General features: G+C 36.9%; 1 protein-coding gene across 8 annotated transcripts in view; it reads left to right on the top strand.

Moving 5' to 3' along the window:
- Frmpd4 (FERM and PDZ domain containing 4) overlaps nucleotides 1-21,324 on the top strand; it is a 493,982-nt gene that overhangs the window by 396,606 nt on the left and 76,052 nt on the right. For all 8 annotated transcript variants that reach the window (XM_070040874.1, XM_070040873.1, XM_070040876.1 and 5 more), the window contains 2 exons: nucleotides 7,262-7,422; nucleotides 11,409-11,511. In XM_070040874.1, the coding sequence (XP_069896975.1) occupies nucleotides 7,262-7,422; nucleotides 11,409-11,511 (264 nt within the window). The remainder of the gene's footprint in view (nucleotides 1-7,261; nucleotides 7,423-11,408; nucleotides 11,512-21,324) is intronic.

Below are 21,324 nucleotides of genomic sequence, written 5' to 3'. Positions count from 1 at the left end.
GTAAGTTTATCTTCAAAGTTAGATAGCAGTCTCTGCATAAAATGAAAGGTTTTCATAGCCACTCAAATGACTTTGTTTGGAAATCAACTGCAGTGTTCAAATGTGCTATCACTGGGGTCTCTGCTGTCTTAGCTATTATTGGCTTCTTACAAGGTGGTAATTGTCTATAAATTGGCCCTGGAAGCCTTGTTTTGTTGTAGCCAAAGCTGCTACTCCATGATGATAGAATTTCCTATATTTGTGTTAGCACTATAACATCCTATGAACTGTCATCTTATAATAGGATTTTTTTGTTCAATGTTCCCTTGTATTATTATGCACAACTAAGAAATAATTGTCAAACTTGAGATATCTTTATTGGTTGACATTAAATATGTAAGTTATTTTGGAGAGGACTGAACAGAACATTATCCATGTAAGAAAAGCTCTAATTATTTCAAAGTACCTTGAAAATCTCCAACAAGATTCCTCTATTTGTGATTTTAAGGTTAATCATTCTGAATTTTCTTGGCTTTTCAAGTACTCTATAAGTTTCCAAGCTTGACTTAACAGTTTTAAATCTTTAAGTGTACCTGCCATGTTGCAGGAATTGACTGACAGTGGCCTTTGGAATTGATTAGTGAAGGTTAAGTTCCTCTGAACCCCCAATATGCATGTTCATGAAGATGAAAAACTTGTGGCTCTCTGTGTTATGTGAGGTGAAAACCCATTATGTGATGTTATTTTATGTTCAAAGAAAATCCAGCTCATCTACAGTGGATAGATTTGCTTTGGCTCTTTTGATCCCAGTTGACTAAGGCTTGCCAAGACTTGCTCAAAAACAATGAAGTTGTTATAAAGCACATACACTATAACATAGACGGAATCCCATAGATTTGAAAATACAAATGGCATCAGGGGGAAGTGACAAGTGGTAGTTCCAGATGCATGAATACTTATCTGTATCAATATATTGTGTTCTTATGGTTTGGCTATTTAAAAGTAATCATGTTGAATATTCTAAAGTCCAGGAAATCTTTTGCAAAACAGAAATAGTATCAGGTGTTGAAAGTTTCAGTCCTGTTTGCATACTGCTATGAAACCATGGTCCAAGGCTACAAAGTCACTGAACTTTACTGACTGCCACTCTTTGGGGGGGATGGGGACATCATCCTATGAGTCTTGGTACCTTGCTAGACCAAGCTATATCTTCTGAAGTTCCCGCCTTCTCACTGGGATCTTCTGTCTAGGCTTCTACAAAGTTTCTTAGTCTTTCAGGGACCAAAGGAACAACTTTTATTTTATACCCTGGTAAAAACATCTCTTTAAGGGATTACAACAGGCCTGTATTTCTTTCGACCTAGGAGAAGGTAATAATGACAACAAAGCAAAATTATTTTCACTGTACAGTTTTATCCACATACATCATAATAATTTTGACATGTTAGAAAACTTTTATGGGGATTAATCTGTATAAAAACTTCTCTTACTTGTAACTCCTAAACTTTAACAACCCATGCTTTGCTTTTTTTCATTTGTTTGTTCGTTTAAATTCTTATTCGGGACACCATTTATTTTCTTAGCTTAGTCCCCTTGGTCAAAGTGTTTCCTGTCAGGCCCTCCCCAGGCCTTAATTAGGATTAAGAATTGTTGACCTTTGCATTGAGAGTTACTATTACCTAAAAACAGTGAGGGATGTTAATTCACTTTTCCCCAGCATTCCAAGTCACTATGAAGAATGAACCATGAGGTTTCTGTGGCAACCATGTTATCCAGGGTAGTAAGGAGAAGTTTCATTTGAAAATCTTTGTAGTGTTTGTGCAGTAATGTACTTTATTGTGAATGATGTGAGAAATGGGCTTAGGAGTGAGAATCCTTTTGGAATGTGGAAATTTCAGGTACTTAAATGGCATTGAAAGCACTATGTGAGCTTTTGATGCATAACAAATATCTCCCAAGTTCAATGTAATAATATCATTACTTATTATCCCTCATTCAGCTGGTTAATCTAGGCTGGGACCTAAGTGGTTATGATGACCATAGTTTCTCATGGATGTTTAGTCTCTTGCTTATTCTTCATGTACCCAGGCTGAAGGGGAAGTACTATCTTGATGATAGTTCCAGATAATATGCCTAAACATACAAGTATTTTTCCATGTCATATCTGGATTCAATCATGTGACATGCTTTGAACAATGGAATAGTAATACTCAAGAGATGGAGACATTTAGACAAGTAAAGTAGAAGGCACTGAAAAGGAAGATGATATCTGGTGACAAGTCATGACTTGGGGAGAAAAGAAAGATGAGGTCAGTTTCCATACAAACCAATTCTCCTAAGACAGAGATGGCAACAGATTTTTATCCCTGATGTTCTTGAAAAATTATCACAGGATTAGGCACAGTTTATTTATACTCCATTTCATTCCAGTCTTTTCCACTCGAGTGACCTGTTTACCATCATCTCCTCCACATCAAAGATGATGTTTCTAAGCCGGGCGCTGGTGGCTCATGCCTGTAATTCCAGCTTCTCAGGAGGCTGAGATCTGAGGATCACGGTTCAAAGCCAGCCTGGGCAGGAAAGTCCATGAGACTCTTATCTCCAATAAAGCACTAGACAGCCAGAAGTGTCGCTGTGGCTCAAGCAGTAGAGCACTCACCTTAAGCTGAAGAATGCAAGGACAGCGCTCAAACCCAGAGTTCAAGCCCCATAACTGACAAAAAAAATTAAAGATGATGTTTCTAAATTTGGTTCTTCCTTCTAGAACCTTCTTACTCAGCAAATATAATAAAAGGGTCTTACTGGCTCTAATGTCTATATCAAAAGCAAAGTTATTAGGTCTTCTTATAGTAAATTTTCTTATAGCCAGTCATTCTTTGTGATACATTGAATGGACCACCCTTTTATTGCTGCTGAGGAAGTTAGGCTCTAATAGCTCAGACAAAGCCCTTTCTTTTAGTTACTGAGAGCCAGGCAGCAAGATTGCCATTGTTGCATTGAAAAGGAAATATGTCAGAAGCCAAAAGACTGCTTAATTCATCTTGATGCACACATTTTCCATTTTACTTCATATACTCTGTATGTTCAGCTCATACATTCCTTGCCTATCTATATGTGCTTGTTGGAGAAGGTTGGGGTAGGGGACAGAAGTTTATTTAGCATATTAGATGTCTTTACCTGGTGTCATTATCAGAATTCACTGAAGCATGTTCAACCAGTAAAAAGATGTTATTTTTTCAACTCGTTACAAAAGAATACAAACATCCTTACAAAAATATTTCAAGTTCAGGGCCCAAAAGTGCTTGACTTAGTACAAAGAACAAGATCTTTCATGGGAAAACATTTTGTATGGATTCATTCATATTTCAAGAGTGACAATAGCTGATTATTTTTAGATCATTTATTCTGAAACCACAACCTGTTGAGCAAGTCAATGGCAAAGCTACCATAACATATTGAACATAAGTTCAATATGCAAGCAAAGCAATGAGAATTCAAAAGTTGTTAATAAAGATTAAAATGCTAGACTAAGCGATGGCCACAAAATACACATTTGGTTGTGTTTTTAACCTTATTTGGGCATGAAATCAGCCATGAAGTGATATGGTCCATCAGACTGTTGACACAGGGGCTATCAGCCTCTAAGGGAAAGGGCTTAAACCTGTCTATGCCCTCATTGCAGAATATAATCAGGGCTTTGTGTTTTCCTCATGACTCCAGCTTATTCTCCAACTCTGTACTCAGTGGCCACTTAGTGGTTAAGAAACATGACTAAGAAAACTAACAGTAATTCAGTTACCAGAAAACTTAGATCTTTACTGTGCCTTCTTTGATTCTTTTGTGTTCTGGTAAAATATTGCCTTGTGGTTATCATCATACATGTATTTTTTGAATCATTGCATTTGATATTTTTTAATTGAAAGCCTCAGCATTCACTTAGGATTTCTGAAGCATTTAAGTAAGAGAGTTGGATTGTAGGTGTTTGAAGTGTTGAGTTGTTCTGTATCTGAGTACTGAATGAGCATATAATGTCTGAAATGAATTTCTTTCTATTCACTGATCTCCAGAGAGAAAATAAAACCTAATTGTTTTTTGAACGCTAACTATGTGTTAGACATTTTGCTAAGTCCATCACATTATTCATTCATTTTCTTTTCACAACTATCTGATAAGATTGTTGTAATTATTATTATTTTTCCAGATGAGCAAACAGAGACATGGAGTGCTCAAGTTTCCAGAATAAGAGACTAAACCCTGCTCTATGAGAAACAGCTTCCAACCAGAATAAAAGCCCAACAAATTCTGCCACTTCTGTCACTCTCACCCTGGTCTAAGTCATCTTAATGTTCATGTAGTGAGGCCTAAAATGTTCTTCCTACTTCTCCAGTTCCTCCTCTTTTCTGCTGTCAGTATAGCAGCTAAGCCACATTACCCACATTCAAAATCATCTAGTGGCTTCCTCTTTCAGTCAGAAAAAAAAATCTTTTTCCAAGAACCTATGTGATCCGCACTTATACCCCCATTGCTCATTTGTGTCCTCATTGCCTCCAAGATTCCACTGCACCCCACACTAGTTTTGAGCTGTTGCTAAGCATGCTCTTTTGTTTCAGAGTGTCATAGCCTTTATGTGAGTGCTCCTCCCAAGATGTTTCCTCAGCATCACTTATCACTTCTCACTCTGCAATACTCTCTCCTCCCTCCTTGTGTGAATGTTCTCCATAGTATTTATAATGAGTTGATATACTATGCGTTTTACGAATTCATTGGTTTATTCTCTCTCTAACCACTAATGTGAATGTTTCATTTTTTTGTCTGCTTTCTTTCCTCTCATATTCCAAGAACAGAGATTCCAGTGGGTGTTTAATAAATTGACTAAATGAATAAATGAGTATATTGTAGAGTTGTTTTGCAAAATTAAGCTAACATATGGAAAGCATTTAGAACAAACAATGCTCAGCATGAAAGTAATGTCTAATAAATGCCATTTTATATTATTATATAATAATACAATAGTTATTGAATGAATGATGCATGAAAACATTAGATACTCTTACTTTATTGTTAGTATAAAGTGGCTAATCAAGCTGCAAATGTCTTACATTTTCTAATTTACATTGGCAGCGATTGCCAATGTTATTTCTCTTCCTAGTATGTAGAAAGTACAGGGCAACCTTTTCTGTGCCTAGTCACTTTGCTCTCAGCATTTTCACAGAGAGGGTGTATGAAGTCAAACAGATCCCATCATAGGACAGTTTTTAAGGATGAATAAAAGTAACAAGGTAGAGGTGTAGCTCAGTGGTGAAGTGCTTACTAACGTTCATAAGACCCTAAGTTTTATCCTCAGCATAGAAAAAAATCAAATAAAAAAATAAGGTAACATATGAGTGTTTCACATGGCACACAACATGTTAATTCTCTTTGTTACAGCATTCCAGAGAGCTAGCAACTATATTTAAAAGATACTCCTTTATGGTTTAAAAGGGGTTTAAAACTTGTATTTTTCTAAATGGTGATATATACCTAAAAGGCAGATCATAGAGAATTTTCATCAGTCTTCTTAAACTCTTATTAATTACACAGAAAGACAATTAAGTTCTTTCTTCTTTGTCTTTCTTTATTATATTTAGACAAAATGTTGTCCAGATGAAATGTAGAGTAGCATCATCCAAGGTATATTAAATGATCTTCTTTTACTGATTGAAGACTAAAGAGAAAAAAATTGAATTCATTCCATGTCAATGAAATAATCTTAGCTCGTGTTACGTTAAGGAGATTCCTAGTGTTCAAATAGATCATTCTTCCCCAAAATATGACTGCCTTGGACAATGTGCATGAGTAAAGATTTCATTGAATTGGGGAAGCAGGTTCTTTTTGGAGGGTGGTACTGAGGTTTGGAATCAAAACTTTGTGCTTGCTAGGCAGATAAATCTACTACTTGAGGACACATCCCAACCTAGGAACTGGTCTTTGAACCTACTTTCTAGCCTGTCAGTCAGGCAGTCTGAATGACAATAAGCCATGTTTGGTTTTTGTCAGTCCTGAGGCTTCAACTCAAGTACTAGCACTCTACCACTTGAGCCACAGCTCTACTTTGGGCTTTCTTTGGTTAATTGGAGATAAGAGTCTCACAGGTTTCCCTGCCTGGCTAGCTTTGAACTGCAGTCCTCAGATCTCAACCTCTTGACTAGCTAGGATTACAGGCGTGAGTCACTGTTGCCCATCAAATAAACCATGGATTTATTTTATCTATTTCACTCTTGGGAAAATGCAGGTAATAATGCTTATTCTCTTTCATTCATCACATTGTTTTGGGAGTTCAAAGCCTTTCGAAGAGTTCTAAATTCTATACAAATTTCAAGTTTGGATTATTGACAAATCTTCTGAAGTTGAAGTATTAATGAAAAAATCTTATAAATCACTGAAAACTCTTTTTAGAAAGTAAATGCCAACAGCTAAAATCTTGGCTTCTTTGGAAAGACGAATGCATTTGTCACCACTAAAAAACAATCCACATTACTTCATTTCACTGTTGCTCAAAGCCATAAATGTTAGCTACTCAATGTCCACCACCCTCTGAGACTGTTTCACAGTGTATCATTCTAGCTTAATTGTTTTCCACAACGAAATGACTTTCTTAGTATTTGTTGATTCAATTATTTATTGAGAATTTGCTATGCACACACTACTATTTCTAGGTACCTAGGAGAAATAAGTGACTCTAATTTTCTAGAGCTGGAGATAGAGCTCAGTGAAGGAACACTTGCCTCACATGAATGATTTATAATGCCTAGGGTTCTATCTCCAGCACCATAAAACAAAAAAAGGAAACAAAAACACTGAATTATTTTCTTTCATTGAGTATGTAAATTTTTTCCAAAACCTAGCATATAACTAGATAGTTTCTACCATACACTTGCTCATGATTAGAACTGTGGGAAGGGAGTAGAAGGTAAAAGAGATTGGTGGCATAGGTGCGGAAGAGCCATTTAAAAATCATTATGGAATAGTTCTCATTAAGAAACTGATCTTCATGCAAAGGCTAGAATGAAGTCAGGAGGAGCCACAGAAACATTTGCAGAAAAGGCCACTACAATGACTTAAATCAGAATTGGGCCAAGAATTTTGAAACAAGAATCACATGAAAGAAGGCAACTGTGGATCTCTCTAGATCTTTTCCACTCCCCAACAGAGACTGGGCTGCAAAACTAGAGATCGTGTGATTGGATGGCCAGGGCCTAATACATACATTGATGCCTCTTTTCTCCCATGTGCTTTTCCACAGTCACATGACACAGGCTATCCCATTCGATGACCCTCGATTTGAGAGCTGCCAAATCATCCCTCCGGCTCCTCGGAAGGTGGAGATGAGGAGGGATCCTGTGCTGGGATTTGGTTTTGTGGCAGGGAGTGAAAAGCCAGTGGTCGTTCGCTCAGTCACACCAGGTATGAATAAATGTCCTCCCGGTTTGGTCTCATGGAATTGTCATATTGTTAGCATGGTGACTCTTTGGTGTCATAAGTGTCTAGCCTTTGAAGGTTAGGTGACTTTGTTCACCACCTGGATAGATTACCGCCCCCCAACAAAACAGATAGGAATATCTCCTCAAACTCAGTTTTAAACCGTCAAATCTGTCCCAGCATTTGGCTCAGAGAAAACAACGATTCATCATCTGTAATGATGGAAATGACCCACTTCTGAACATATGAATGTAAATTATCAGAGACAGACACATTATATGTAATCACCTGATGAATTCTGTAGAAGAAAAAGAGGGAAGTACTGTTTAGGTTATATATAGTACAGATCGCTCATTGGGATAGTTGAATTTTTTTACACATATGTGCTTCCTTTTCTTCTCACTAGAGGTAGACTGCATTTTACTGTCCCCTTTGTTATTGGACTGGACCAAATGACTAAACATCTGGCCACTTGGTAGCCTGGAAATCATTATAGTCTGACCTATAGTTTGAAGCAGAACTGCCCAGCTGGCCAAACTCAATCAGACTTTTGTCATCCTAAAGTCTGAAAACCATACATAGAAACAATGATTGGACCCCCCGCCCATTGCATTTCGTGGTGGTTTGTTCATAGAAAATGGTGATTGATTCAATACAGATCAAATCCCTTATAGTCTACAATAAAATAATGGACTTTATCCCAATCGTTCCCATGAGAGTATACAGAAAGCCACTTATGAACACAGCTGAATACAATACACTGTGATGAAATTACTCTACAGACAATGTGCTTTTGATTATCAATTATGTAATTATGTAAAGGACTTAGTTTTATTTTCAGAAAAAAACAATTTCATTGATCTCCAGGATTTTGCAAATCAGCAACAGAATTTAGTAATAAAGTCCTATATTTAAGATCCCAGATTCTAGCATCAGACTGCCCAAGTTTGCATCTGCCTCAGTCCCTTATTAGGCTTGTTATCTTGCCTGCTTGTGGGATGTAACTTCTCTATGTCAGCCATGTTGTGTGAAATCGTTGCTCTAGAGAGGTACTTATCTTTCCATAATTCTGTTTTTTTTTCTTTCCAGTGCTTGGTATCAAACTGTTCTTTATTGTGATTATTGAACTCTCAAATATTTGGCCAGCTGAGTGTGAATGAATGAAAATAGAAGTTAGCTAATAAGCTGGAATTGATTTTTAAAGTTGATTAAATTTAAAATTTTGCATTGTTTTGACACAACATGCCCCAGGCAAGCACCACAAATATGATCAACCACTTTAGACTTGTGTTAAAGAGAGCTAAGTGTTGTTTCATTCCTAACACTATCTCAACACCCATCTTCTTACTCTGTTGAGCTTTATACTAAATTCAGTGAGGATTATATTTTAGTTCTCACATGATTGTTGAGCTTGACATAACTGAGATTTTTTATTCTCAAAATAGATTTATTGTTTTTACTATAATACATATGCTTTGTAAAAATATAAACAATGTGGTAATATAGCAGAGAAGGTATAACCAATCACTTGGCAGTGTAGAAGAGAAAGTGAAACAGTTACCTGAACTCCTTCCTCTCTGTAAGACAGAGCCATCATTCATATAGACACAGAGAATGTGTAGCACTCAGGATTCTATGCATACACAAATGCAGGCATAGTATACTTCATATATGGAATATATTATTTATGTATATGAGTACATTTCTTCTAAATAGAATTGTATTTGGCATACTGTACTTAATACTGGAATAGTTTTAAATGTCTGCTTATGAGATTTTCCAAGGTATGTATCTTATTTTACATTTTTTATATTGTCTTACCACTTCATTTTTTTCCTTATCCTCAACCCACCATAATTTCAAAGACATTAATGCCTGTTAGAAAGTTTTGAGAAGAGTAGAAAAAAAGCAAAGATAGGTCAAAATACTATTCCTGCTTTTTTGTAGTGAAAATGTGAGTCAAATAAATGTGTCTATCATAAAAATGATTCTACTCAATTGCAAAGTGATTTCAGTGTTGTGACCAGATTTTCTATATGAGACAATTCAGTCATCAGAGAAAACAGAATGAGACAATTCTCTAAAAGAGTCCATTGCTTTGTATTCTAGAAGGGTTTGTGTTTGTTTCTTCCAGAATTCTTGATTGAAGTTACTTGATTAAACAAGAAATTTTCCATTTAAAGGTATTAATCAAATGTAAGAACATGCCCTGTTGATCTGAGAATGGTTTTCTCATCAGAAGTATTCACATTACTTTTTAAAATAATTGTTTTGATTTTTTCTGCATTTTAACCCTTTGTTGACTAACTTGGAGTAGCTGCTTGCATACTTTCCAATGATTTTTCATATTTTCACATAATCCAATAAGTTTCTCAAGTGTTTTTCTGAAAATTTTTATGTCTGTAAACACTGAATCTCAACACTCTTAACTCTGTGAAATTAGTATTTTCTACTACTGGTATGGGTAAATATTGAATTTCCCTGCCTTATACTCCCCAGAAAGAAGACAAATTTAGTCTACAAGTTGAGGGACACATTTGGCAAGCTTTGGGATGGGTACAAAGTAACTGAACGATCTTCAGTTTTACTTACTTGGCATGAAGTATCCATTTCAATTACTAAACAAAGTAATTGTGATATTATTGGGGCAATAACATTGTATCTGCACTGGTTACCTTTGGAAGTATAGTGAAAATTATGGCAACTCATGGCAGTATATCAATACTTGGGAGCTAACTATCTAGAAATGTAAAAATAATTCAAATAATTATCTTGGCAGTTTTATTTAAATAAAGGTAAATGTTTCATGTAGAAGCAACTTTGTGTTAGGAAACCTGGCAATATCCAGGTTTTGGAATATGGTACAAGTACAAAAAACATATATGCCATTCTGAACTTGGAAGGTTTTACCCAATTCTAGCTTTGTGCCAATACTTCCACCTGTGAGAGCTTCAGTTCTGTCATGATATGGAAAGAATTACAGTATTCACTGAAGTTACTAGGCAAAGCACTTAGCCCATTACTTGCTATATAAATGCTCAACAAACATTATTTCCCCACTCCAAAACTCCTTGGAAAACCAACTGAAAAACCAAAGCAGCCCTTGACATCCAAGAGTTGTTGGACCCTCAGTGTTGGGCCTGGCTGTTCTGTTAAACATGAGCATATTTCCTAATATCAATAGTAAATAAGGTCACTCTATGACTCTGATGGATCAAAACACTACAAGAAAACTTCATGTGTAACTACACATAAACATACTCTACACTATGAATGTAATCAACCATTCCCCTCTGCCAGATGACACGTGACTTCTGTGTCTTCATCATTCGCATTTAGCTTGGCTTCCTTTAGCTTACCATAAGTTCAGACTCATGACAGAATTATTCCCACTTGCTATTAGAATCCTAAAACACACCTATGAATCTGCTTCAACCACATGTTATCCAAGGCAAAGTGTTATAAATCCTTCCCAACCATCTGATTGAGTGTGTTGTCTCCATACTTATAGTAGCAAATGGGATTTTGTTCAAATACAGCCATGTCCAAGTTGTTGCAGCCTTGATGCAAGGCATCAGCACAACTGATTGCTACTTGTTGGGAGAACACCTGCTTCTAGAGGCTTCAAGATCCAAAGTAGACTATATTGACCAGCAGTTTGAGTAGCCCCTGTTAGCTTGTGTAAAATGCATTAGCTCAGAAACCTGCATGATAACAGGGTCTGCAGGTGATTCATAAGCTTGTGAAAGTGTGTGAAGAACTGAAGTCTGAACTGATTCCTGAATTCTATTCCCAAAGATTTTGAATTCACTGTTCATAATGTAGTCTGGGCCTCAGACTGGTTCAAAGAACACTAGGTTGGCTGGCTGGTTTTTGTTGTTGCTGTTTTACGGTATGCTCATGATGAGTCATGATGGGCAGAGGTTTCCAATGGGATATCTCACCTACTCTTCCTTCTTGTTTGTCTCTAGGTGGCCCCTCAGAAGGGAAGCTGATCCCAGGAGATCAGATTGTAATGATCAATGATGAACCAGTCAGTGCAGCACCCAGGGAGAGGGTCATCGACCTGGTCAGGTAAGTGACTCACTCACCTGCACCATATCCTGATTCAAAGACTACTGTATTAGTTCTGAGACCTAATTTAGCAGAGAAAGAGCTTCCCTTAGACAAGTATAGGGTAGAAGCGTAAGTCTATGTGCTCACACTATTGAAAATGCTGATGATCCTAACTTCTAATGTGAAAACATGTGATCCTTAGGTACAAAATTCTAACTTTTCCTCTCTGTTAGCACTGAGGGTCTATGTGCTTTCACCTAACATTGTTAAGACTCCTATTTCCATTACCTTATTTGAAGGCTGAATTTTTTCTTCCAGAATTACTAAAATGATGATTATTTTTATAGTAAGGGAGATCAAAAAGCAAGACCTAAATTATTATGTGATTACATATCATACATATTATATATAAATAAATGTGTGTATATATTGCCAGATTTCCATGGATACCAAAGCAGAAAGTCCATTGATGTTTTTTCAAACTTTAACTTGAGTATTTGAGATCAACAACTGAGGTAAATAGATAATTATGTCAATGCTATGTCAGGCAAAGGTCTAATTATGGATATAAAGTTTGTTGTGTAATATTTTTAGTTAGACATGGAAAGGATTGGCTCTTTTCCTAAGTAAGAAGGCATCAAGAAAGTACTGTCAACTGGGTTTCTGGGACTCACACCTGTAATCCCAGCTACACAGGTGTCAAAGATCTGAGAGATCACATTTCAAAGACAGCCTGCGCAAGAAAGTCCTTGAGACTCTTACCTCCAATATACTACCAAAAAAGCCAGAAGTGGAGCTGTGTCCTTAAGTGCTAGAGCACTAGCCTTGAGCAAAAAAAAGCTCAGGCCTTGAGTTCAAGTCTGAGAACCAGTACAAAAAATAAAAAGAGAAGGAGGAAGAAGAAATTGTATATGAGAATTGGGACAGCCACCAGACATTGAATTCACTGGGGCCTTGATTTTGGATTTTCCAACCTCTGAAAAAATAAGTTTATATTATTTATAAATTATTAGGTCTAAAGTTGTTTTTTAATCTCAGCCTTATATAACTGGCACCTTCAATCTGGATGGGAAACTCATACTTGGACTTGTAGGATATCCAGATCTCCAAAGACCATGTAGGAATAGGTCCTGAGACTTCACCCTCCAACTGGAACAAGTGGCAGTGACTCTAATCTTTCTGTGGGCTACCATGACAAACTAGGGAAAGACTTGGTTTTAGAGAACTTTTGGGAGGGAGTTACAATGTCACCATTTAGAATCAATTCTAGCTGTGTCAACATGGACATACTCCATCTAGGCAGGCTCTTCAATCAGCTTACATCCTGAAGTGCCACATTTGGGCTTACTAGAAGTTGCATTTTGTTTTCTCCTGGAAACATGCCTTTGTGATGGGTCCAATTGATTTCGGTGCTGGGAGAATGATAAAAGAAATAATATGTTGGTGTTTGGGTTTGTCATGACTGAATTGCTGGCTGCAGGACAGAGATGGAGAAAAAGCTATCTAAAAATGTGAGCACTTCCTAGCAACCTTACCTGGGGCATTAAGAGGTTTTAAAAAAAGATTTTTCCCTTGTGATTTAGTGCATTGTCAAAGAAAATAGCATCTCTGTAAACAAAGCACTCCCATAAGACTTTATATGTAATAGAATAAATGAACCGATTAAAAGAAGGGATGGCAAGTTAAAAAAAGGCCCAAATGCAGGTTGCCATGGAGTTTTACTAAACCTGTGGGCTCAGAAAGGCTTTTATTTTCTTTGCTTTTATTGAAACAGAGTTTTTACCAGGTTTTTTACCAATATGTAAACCAGGCTAGCCACAGACTTAATCCTCCTGCCCAAACTTCCCAAGAACTGTGATTATAGGCTTATACCACCATTCCATGGTCACGATTTTCTTAAAGTTGGAAATAATCAGTAATATTGTGACACATAAAACTAAAAAAAATCCATAAAGTTTTATTAAAAACAACTGAGCTTTATAATAATTTTTAAAAAAACAACTGAACCATTCAGTCACATATTATGTAAATATTCTTTCTCCCCTATAATACCAAAGTTGAGCTGAGACCTTTTGGCCTAAAAAGCTTAAAATACTGTCGGACCCTCTATAGAAATAAAATTTCCAATTTGTCTATCCCCTAGGAAGAGTATAATCATACTTTATTGTATTTTCTTTAGTTAGGACATATTTAAACTGAAGTCTCAAATGATCTACCCAAAGAATTTCTCTCATAAAAGAGTTGTGATAACTGTTAAATTTTCATATGTGATAAAGAGATGATGGTGTTTTAAGTGGATTGGAATAGAAAACATGTAAGCTTCCCAGCTCTTCTTTGGCTGTGTTTTAAACATTCTCTTTGAAAAGATGTACTGTTCCTGTAAAGACACACACACACACACACACACACACACACACACACACACACACACACACACACACACACACACACACACACACACACACACACATCTAGATACTTTTAGGGAGGAACACAAAGGCACAATGCCTATGTGCCTCTGATCATATAAAATAATAGTTATCCAAATGAAAAAGCATGTAGAGACTGTCTTATGATCTCACACCACTGTGATATTAAATACAACACTAAAATCAAGAAGGGAACAGTAGTAGATAAGAGAACTCTGATGAGGAAAATCATGAGCTTGTGGCATCTTTCCTAAGGAAGAAGTTGTCAAGACCAACCTCTTGCTTGTATCTCCTTTCTTTACTTATCTTCTTCATGAAAACTCAATTTTCCTGGCAAAATTTTGAGACCTAACCAGATCCAGAGAGAGTGGGATAAACTGGGGGGAGGCAGGGTGTCAGCTGAGGTCTCAAATCTTCTGTGCCAGGAGAAAGAAAAGCAAAGGAATAGCGGTCCAAGGAATATCTAAACCCACACTCGCCTTTAATTGGTACAAGTGTGAGATACAATGATTGAATACATGTTTTCTTTTTAAAAAAATATTTTATTGTAAAGATGCTGTACAGAGGGGTGACAGTTACAGGACTAATGCAATGAGTACATTTCTTGTTGAACATTGTTACCCCCCCCCTCCTTGTTGTTCTCCCACTATCCCTTCCCTCTCCCACCTCCCCCACTTCTCTCTCCCGACCCCCCGTTTTCTCCAAATTTGATTCTTTTTTTCTTGGTGCTTGGTCTACATATCCAAGATATAAAGTACAAGAAGAGACACCTTTTCACTCATAAAACCATAAAATCCACACAGACCTTTCTCACTTCAAGACACCAGAGAGGTAAAGTATTGACAAGACACAAGGGATTCCATAGTAACCAAGACATAGTCCTCATCTTCAAGGGCCCTAACATTTACTCTTAATATTTGTTACTACACCAACTACACACATTCCAAGTATATTCTGGCTTTGCCAGTAGAATGTGATTTTAAGACAAAAATCTGAAAAGCACTCTCAAATTTCCTTTTTCTCATTTTCTCCATCCAGCCATCCATTCCTATGAGCTTCCACTTATGTATTCACTGGGCAATTTCAACTCAGTAGGAGACAAAAATTTTCCCTGATCACTGCTTTCAATCATGAGCTGCTAGATCTTCCTTTCCTGCTCATTAGTCTCATTTGTGGCAGAACCCAAAGATACTTTCAGTTGGTAACATCCAGTTTGAACCTCAAACTTAATGTCATTACCATTCTATCTCTTCCTCTCTTTACAAGTTAGACTCAACCAGACTAGAGGTGGGATATAAATCTACTAAACCACATCCCTATCTCCTTTTTAAACATCATGAATGTTGTGATTATTAACTGTTTCCCAAAGACCCATACACTAAAGGCTTGTTCATCAACCTATGATGTTATTGGCACTTGGTAGGACTTTTAGGAGATAGGGAAGTTAAATCACTAAGGGATGTTCCCTGGGAGCACATAGTGGGACCTTGACTGCTTCCCTCCCCTTTACTTCCTGGCCACCATAAGGTAAACAGACCTGATCCATCTTGCATTCCTGCTATGATATACTGTGTTGTCACAAGGCCAAAGCAACAAGGCCAAACATCCAGACATGGAAACCTTTGGAATCGTAAGCCAACATTAATGGTTTCCCTTTCACTTTGACATTCTTAAGTGTTTTGTCATAACAACAGAAGGTTTACTAACAAAATAGGATATTTCTAGTACATAAATATTCCACTTTCCCCTGCCCATGTAATTGTAACCCCTCTGTATGGTATTTTCACAATTAAAAAAAATGTTCCCCTTTCCCTTCTAAGGGAAAATGGTGGAGGCTCTATGGAACAGTAGGTGAATTAAGTCTTTCTGATGCACTTTCCATTGTTAAGATCTTCTCTGTTGATTCTGATGCTCTCCTGACTGACATGGCTGCTTATTTCCTTTGTATTTCTGGTATTTCTGTGCTGGATAGCTTATGATGCTCCTATGTAAGTTCTTTAGTGGCTGAAGATAGTATAACTCAGAGGAGCCACCCTACCATACCAACCATCCCTTTAAGTTTTGTCCCCAGTTCTTTTAACTCCCTCTCTCACTGCTAGTTTTCCTGCAGCTCTCTTGAATAAGTCACCAACAAGACCAACCACTTTTCAAGATGCCACTTTTCTAGATATCTACTCAATCTTTCCATATAGAAGAGAAAGTAAGCTCACACTAAACCATGAAACTTCAGACTATTCCATGGTTCTCTTCCCCATCCTTTCCTAGCCTTCTTATAAAGACTGAGGAAGAAGGGAAGACATTGAGCAGGTGGAAAATCCGAATATATTTTGCCTTCTATTGGAAAGTTCTGGGGAATCGCATTTCTTTGCCACTCATTTTAGAATGTAGTTCGAGTGTCCATTTTAGATGTGTCATCAATATGTGACAAAGACTCAATTTAAATTAGAAAGTAGTTTATTTTAGCATCAGATGACCCGAGCTCTGAGTTCCATCAAAAAGAGACTTTCATTGATCTCTATTGTGACCCAGAAAAAATAATGCCTGGCTCATATGAAATACTTGTTAAATAGACTTGTGTTAAATGGACTTAGAAAACATTGTTTGAAAACTACAAACATAAATTCTTCCACATTCCCACAGAGCACTAAGTTCTACAGATTTAAATATCAGCTATGGTCCATGCCTCAGAAAACATTCATTTATTTCACTTCTTTTTTAACTTATTTTTATTATCTTTAAGTAGTTCTAAAGAGGGGTTATAATGCATCTTGATCAATGGCATCCCTTTCATTATTTTCCTCCATCTCTCCCAACATCATCCAATTCCCTCAATTTACCTGGTTCCATTTTCACATATGTAAATGTACATATGTACATATTATGACTGTATTTGCCCACCCTTCCTCTTTCCATTCATCTGTCACCATTCTCCCATCCCCTTGAACTTACTGACAATACATGTTCCAGCTTTCTGATCTCTATTTTATTAAACTGTAATATAGTTGTTCTCAATTATTATACCACTGGAATCCTCCCCTGAATAGGACATATGTAATTCACTTCTTTATCAAACATTTTCACCTACCTACTAGATGTAGGACCTGTAGCCAGGCACTGATACAGGATCTGTGAAACAAATCCAAGCTATAGATCACTTGTACTCTAGACTACTATGAATAATGATTTCAACTAAAGTTGTTATTAAGACAGACAAGCCCTCACGTTGAACACATGGACGATTGCCATTTTCTAAGGCTAAAAAGACTTAGACTCTGGATACTATTGAAATGGTAAGCACATAATCCTAAAGCATGGTCCTTGTTAATCACAAGGCAGTAAACTTACCTGTATAAAAATAATGTGAGCCAACGGGGCACCAGTACTTATGCCTGTAATTCTCAGCAGGCTGAGATCTGAAGATCATAGTTCAAAGCCAGCCCAAGCAGGGAAGTCCCTCAGACTCTTATCTCCAATAAACTATCAGAAAACTAGAAGTGACGCTGTAGCTCAAAGTGGTAGAGCACAAGCCTTAAGCAAAAAGGGCTCAAGACAGTGCCCAGGCCCTGAGGTCAAGCTCCATGACTGATAAAAAAAAAATGTCAGCTCCATGACTGACTAAAACAAATAATAATGTGAACCTCTAACTAAATGAATCCAAGTATGATGGATATGATGACACTATGCTAATCAATGACTTAAACCTCGTTAACTTGCTACATTCCAGCAGCTCATGACTATAATCCTCACTACTCAGACAGTAAAGTTCATGACACTCTTATCTCCAAATAACACTGAAAAGCTGGGAGCAAAACTGTAGCTCAAGTGTAGAGTACTAGTCCTGAGTACAAAAGTTTAAGGATAGCACCCAGACCCCGAGTTTAAACCCTAGGACTGGCACTCAAAACAATAACAAAAACCTCATTAAACCAAAAATTTTAAATAGTATATATCCCACTATTGAAAATACTTCTGCACTAGAAAAGTTCCCTGTGACTTGCAGAAATTTAGCCATTCGTCTGCTGCAATGTATACTAATCTACACTTTAAACTCTTGTAAAATAATGTCTTTACTGGGCTTCTCAGTCAATATGTATTTTAATGTGTATATGTTATAGAACATAAATTTCTCTTCCATTTAATAGAATACCCCATTTTCTTAGTCACTAAGGAAATTCAGAAAAACACTCATCATTTTAATATCACCATAAAATTCTCTCTTTAAAAACTGGCATCCGTTTCTTGCCTAAGTAGTTTAGTCTTGCTTTGTTCTGTTCCCCTCATTGTAGTACAGGCTCATGGATTATCTTTTTTTTTTTTTTTTTTGGTTTTCAGATACATTGGTGTTTCTTGGTGGATTATTTTTCTTATCATTTTGTTGCCCTATTATAGAAATTCATTATTTTTTTTTCTTGAGAAAATGAAAGTTTCTCGGAGACCAATTTACTGCTATAGTAACCATATTCAGGTCTTTTCATTCAGCCTCAAAAAGAACCATAATTGCTGCACTGAAATTAGATGAGTTCCATTCATTTCATAGTTTTCTATGTTCTTACCACTAACTTCTATTTTATAGTGGTTGTGAGAAATATCTTTAATAAATCTGTGCCCTTTGCAAATCATCATATCATCCTTGAAAAGTATCCAAAGGGTAATTGTCTTTGGCTTCTCACAATTAAAAAATTAACTTAAAAACAATTTTCCACATTTGATTTTTTAAAATATGGAATATAATTACTAATAGAAACATCATGAATCATGCTTCATTCCCCAAGGCTAGCCAACTCAATTAAATTCACTGGACTTGAACAAACAGTCATTAGGTATTAACTCTGTATATCACGTAAGACACTGAGCATGGATCGATTTCTGTTCTCATGGTAGAGACTTGAAATTTTTCATGCCATATGTAGGACTGTGCAAAGCTGGCAGGGAGCACAGTGCTTGGGAGAACTGTTTGGGAGTGAGTGGAAGGGGCATATGAAGAATGTAGTTTGGAGGGTAAGGAGTAACCATCAACACTAAAGGAAAGGATATGTTTGTGCAGTATGATATGAAGGATATGAAGGATATGAAGGTGGAGTATAAAACAGATTTTTCCTTTGTTCCTGGAGACCCCAAACCCTCCTATTGAACACATACTTCAAATCTTCCAATAAAGGAAATATGTATTACCTAGGTAGCTTCCTTGAACCATATGCTCAAACTATTGTCCAGCAAAGTTCAAGTTAGGCTGGATGTACTAACTGAACTAGCCTTTTTTTGGATTAGGGTCATTTGAGAATCTGAAATTTTCTATGAGTGTATTTCTCTATGCACAAAGACATGCTTGTATATTGAAGTTTCTATCTATATGATATTATGAATATATCTGAGATATTGTGTACAATATCAGTGTTTCCTTTTTAATATTTTTAAGTACTTGTACAGAGGAGTTGCCATTCCACAGAGCAGTTTACGAATTCAGTGCCTCCACCCCTTTCAACATTCTCACCCGCCCCTTCCACCCCACTGCTTTCTTCACTTTTCTTAATTTTTAGGTTATATATTGAATTTTTCCATTTAGCAAAGCAATTTATGTATACATTGTATCTTGATCTGTGTGATCCCTTCAATATTTTTACCCCCTTCAATTCAGCCTTTCCCTCATTTTTCTCAATTCTGTGGCATATACAATGCATTCTTTTTTGGGGGGGGGTCCGGTCGTGGGGCCTGAACTCTGGGCCTGGGCGCTGTCCCTCAGCTCTTCAGCTCAAGGCTAGCGCTCTACCACTTGAGCCACAGCGCCACTTCTGGCTTTTTTCTTTTTGCTTATGTGGTGCTGAGGAATCGAACCCAGGGCCTCATGCATGCAAGGCAAGCGCTCTACCACTGAGCCACCTTCCCAGCCCCTATACAATGCATTCTTGTCTGCTTTCTACTCATTTCCCCCTGTTCATTCTTCCACCCCTCTCCCTCTTGCCTTCCTTGCAAGTACCTATTTCCTTGTACTTATTTTTCAAGAAAATGTGGTATATATAATATACACAATGGAAGTCTACTCATCCATGAGAAAGACTGATATTGTACCATTTGTAAAGAAATGGAAAGACTTGGAAAAAGTTGTAAAGTGAAGTAAGGCAGATCCAGAGAAACACAGGTGGCCTGCTTTCCCTCATTTGTGGGAGCTAGAATGTGCCTATAAATCTAGAAGTAAATATACTGTGTGGTATCCAAGTGGTTATAAATGCACTAACTGAAGTATGATGGACTCTACATAGAGTGTAAAAGTACAATTCTTTAGAAAGACTAAGTCTGGATGTTCCTTGACAGTAGACTTTGACAATTCAAAGTAAGTACTGTGCATTGGAACTCACATTACTGAGTGGAACCTGAGTTAGGGAGATTAAAGCACTTTCTGGTGATCAGATCAAGGAGGAAGTTGGCAGTAGAAGAAGAAAGCCAACACAAATTTCCAGGCTCTAGTTTGGCAAAGGCATCCAAGCCTGACTATCTGGCATATTAATCTCCATACATGCTACGCCCAACAAATAACAGAATTTGGTGTATAAGACCCATAGACACACTTCCAGGATTTTGCTTATACTCACATAGCTTGTCTCGTATCTCAGGCTTGCTAAGAAGTTTAATTTTAATAACAAACACTCAGAAGTACCTACTGTTGTAGTCAGTGGAAGATTGGCAATATTATTAAAAGCAAAAAATACTTAGAAAAGACCCATCTGAAAATTAGAGCTCAGTTTGTCTTTTAATCATTCCCTCCTCATCACATCTGGGTTATCATGGAAAGTGGAATCACATCATGTCCCAGGAAAACTATCTGAAGAAGAATACATTACGAAGGTCACCTTCATGCTTAATTTCAGCTGGGCTTAGGTGCACCATTGTGCTTCTTAGTAAAATAACAAAGCAAAGAACCATCTACCAAGCATCCTGCCCATAAAATAGGCATGATGATGTATGATATAGTAAAGGCTTATTATGGTAAGGACAGCAAGCAATTTCACTGGAAACACAAAGAAGCAGCCCTATGGTATGCTGACACTACAAATTGTGGTCTTACCTAATACACTCTTGCAGGATATGTGTTTTCTGACAATTGCAAATTACAAAACCTGGGAAGAAAGAGGTCAGCAATTTGAGAAAATGGAAAGTATGAGAAAACAATGTAATACAGGTAACGTAGAAAAGGGGATTTGGGTTCATAGTGCAGAAAAGTCAGAATGACTAATAATGATTACAATTAATAAGAAGAATAGCCTCACCCAGATTACTTTAATATCCTTAGATTCTGATAATGATCTTCTCCCACACAGTCATTAAAGCTCTCCATTATTAGAGATGCTTTTATGCAACCCATGTGTGCAAAATGAATGTTGAAGTTTGAAGACTTAGAACAAATGTA

Source organism: Dipodomys merriami, unplaced genomic scaffold (assembly GCF_024711535.1).
Source record: "Dipodomys merriami isolate MVZ:Mamm:240054 unplaced genomic scaffold, mDipMer1.0.p SCAF_3, whole genome shotgun sequence".
In the NCBI taxonomy this organism is placed as follows: Eukaryota; Metazoa; Chordata; class Mammalia; order Rodentia; family Heteromyidae; genus Dipodomys; species Dipodomys merriami.
This window is presented reverse-complemented; position numbering and strand designations above follow the sequence as displayed.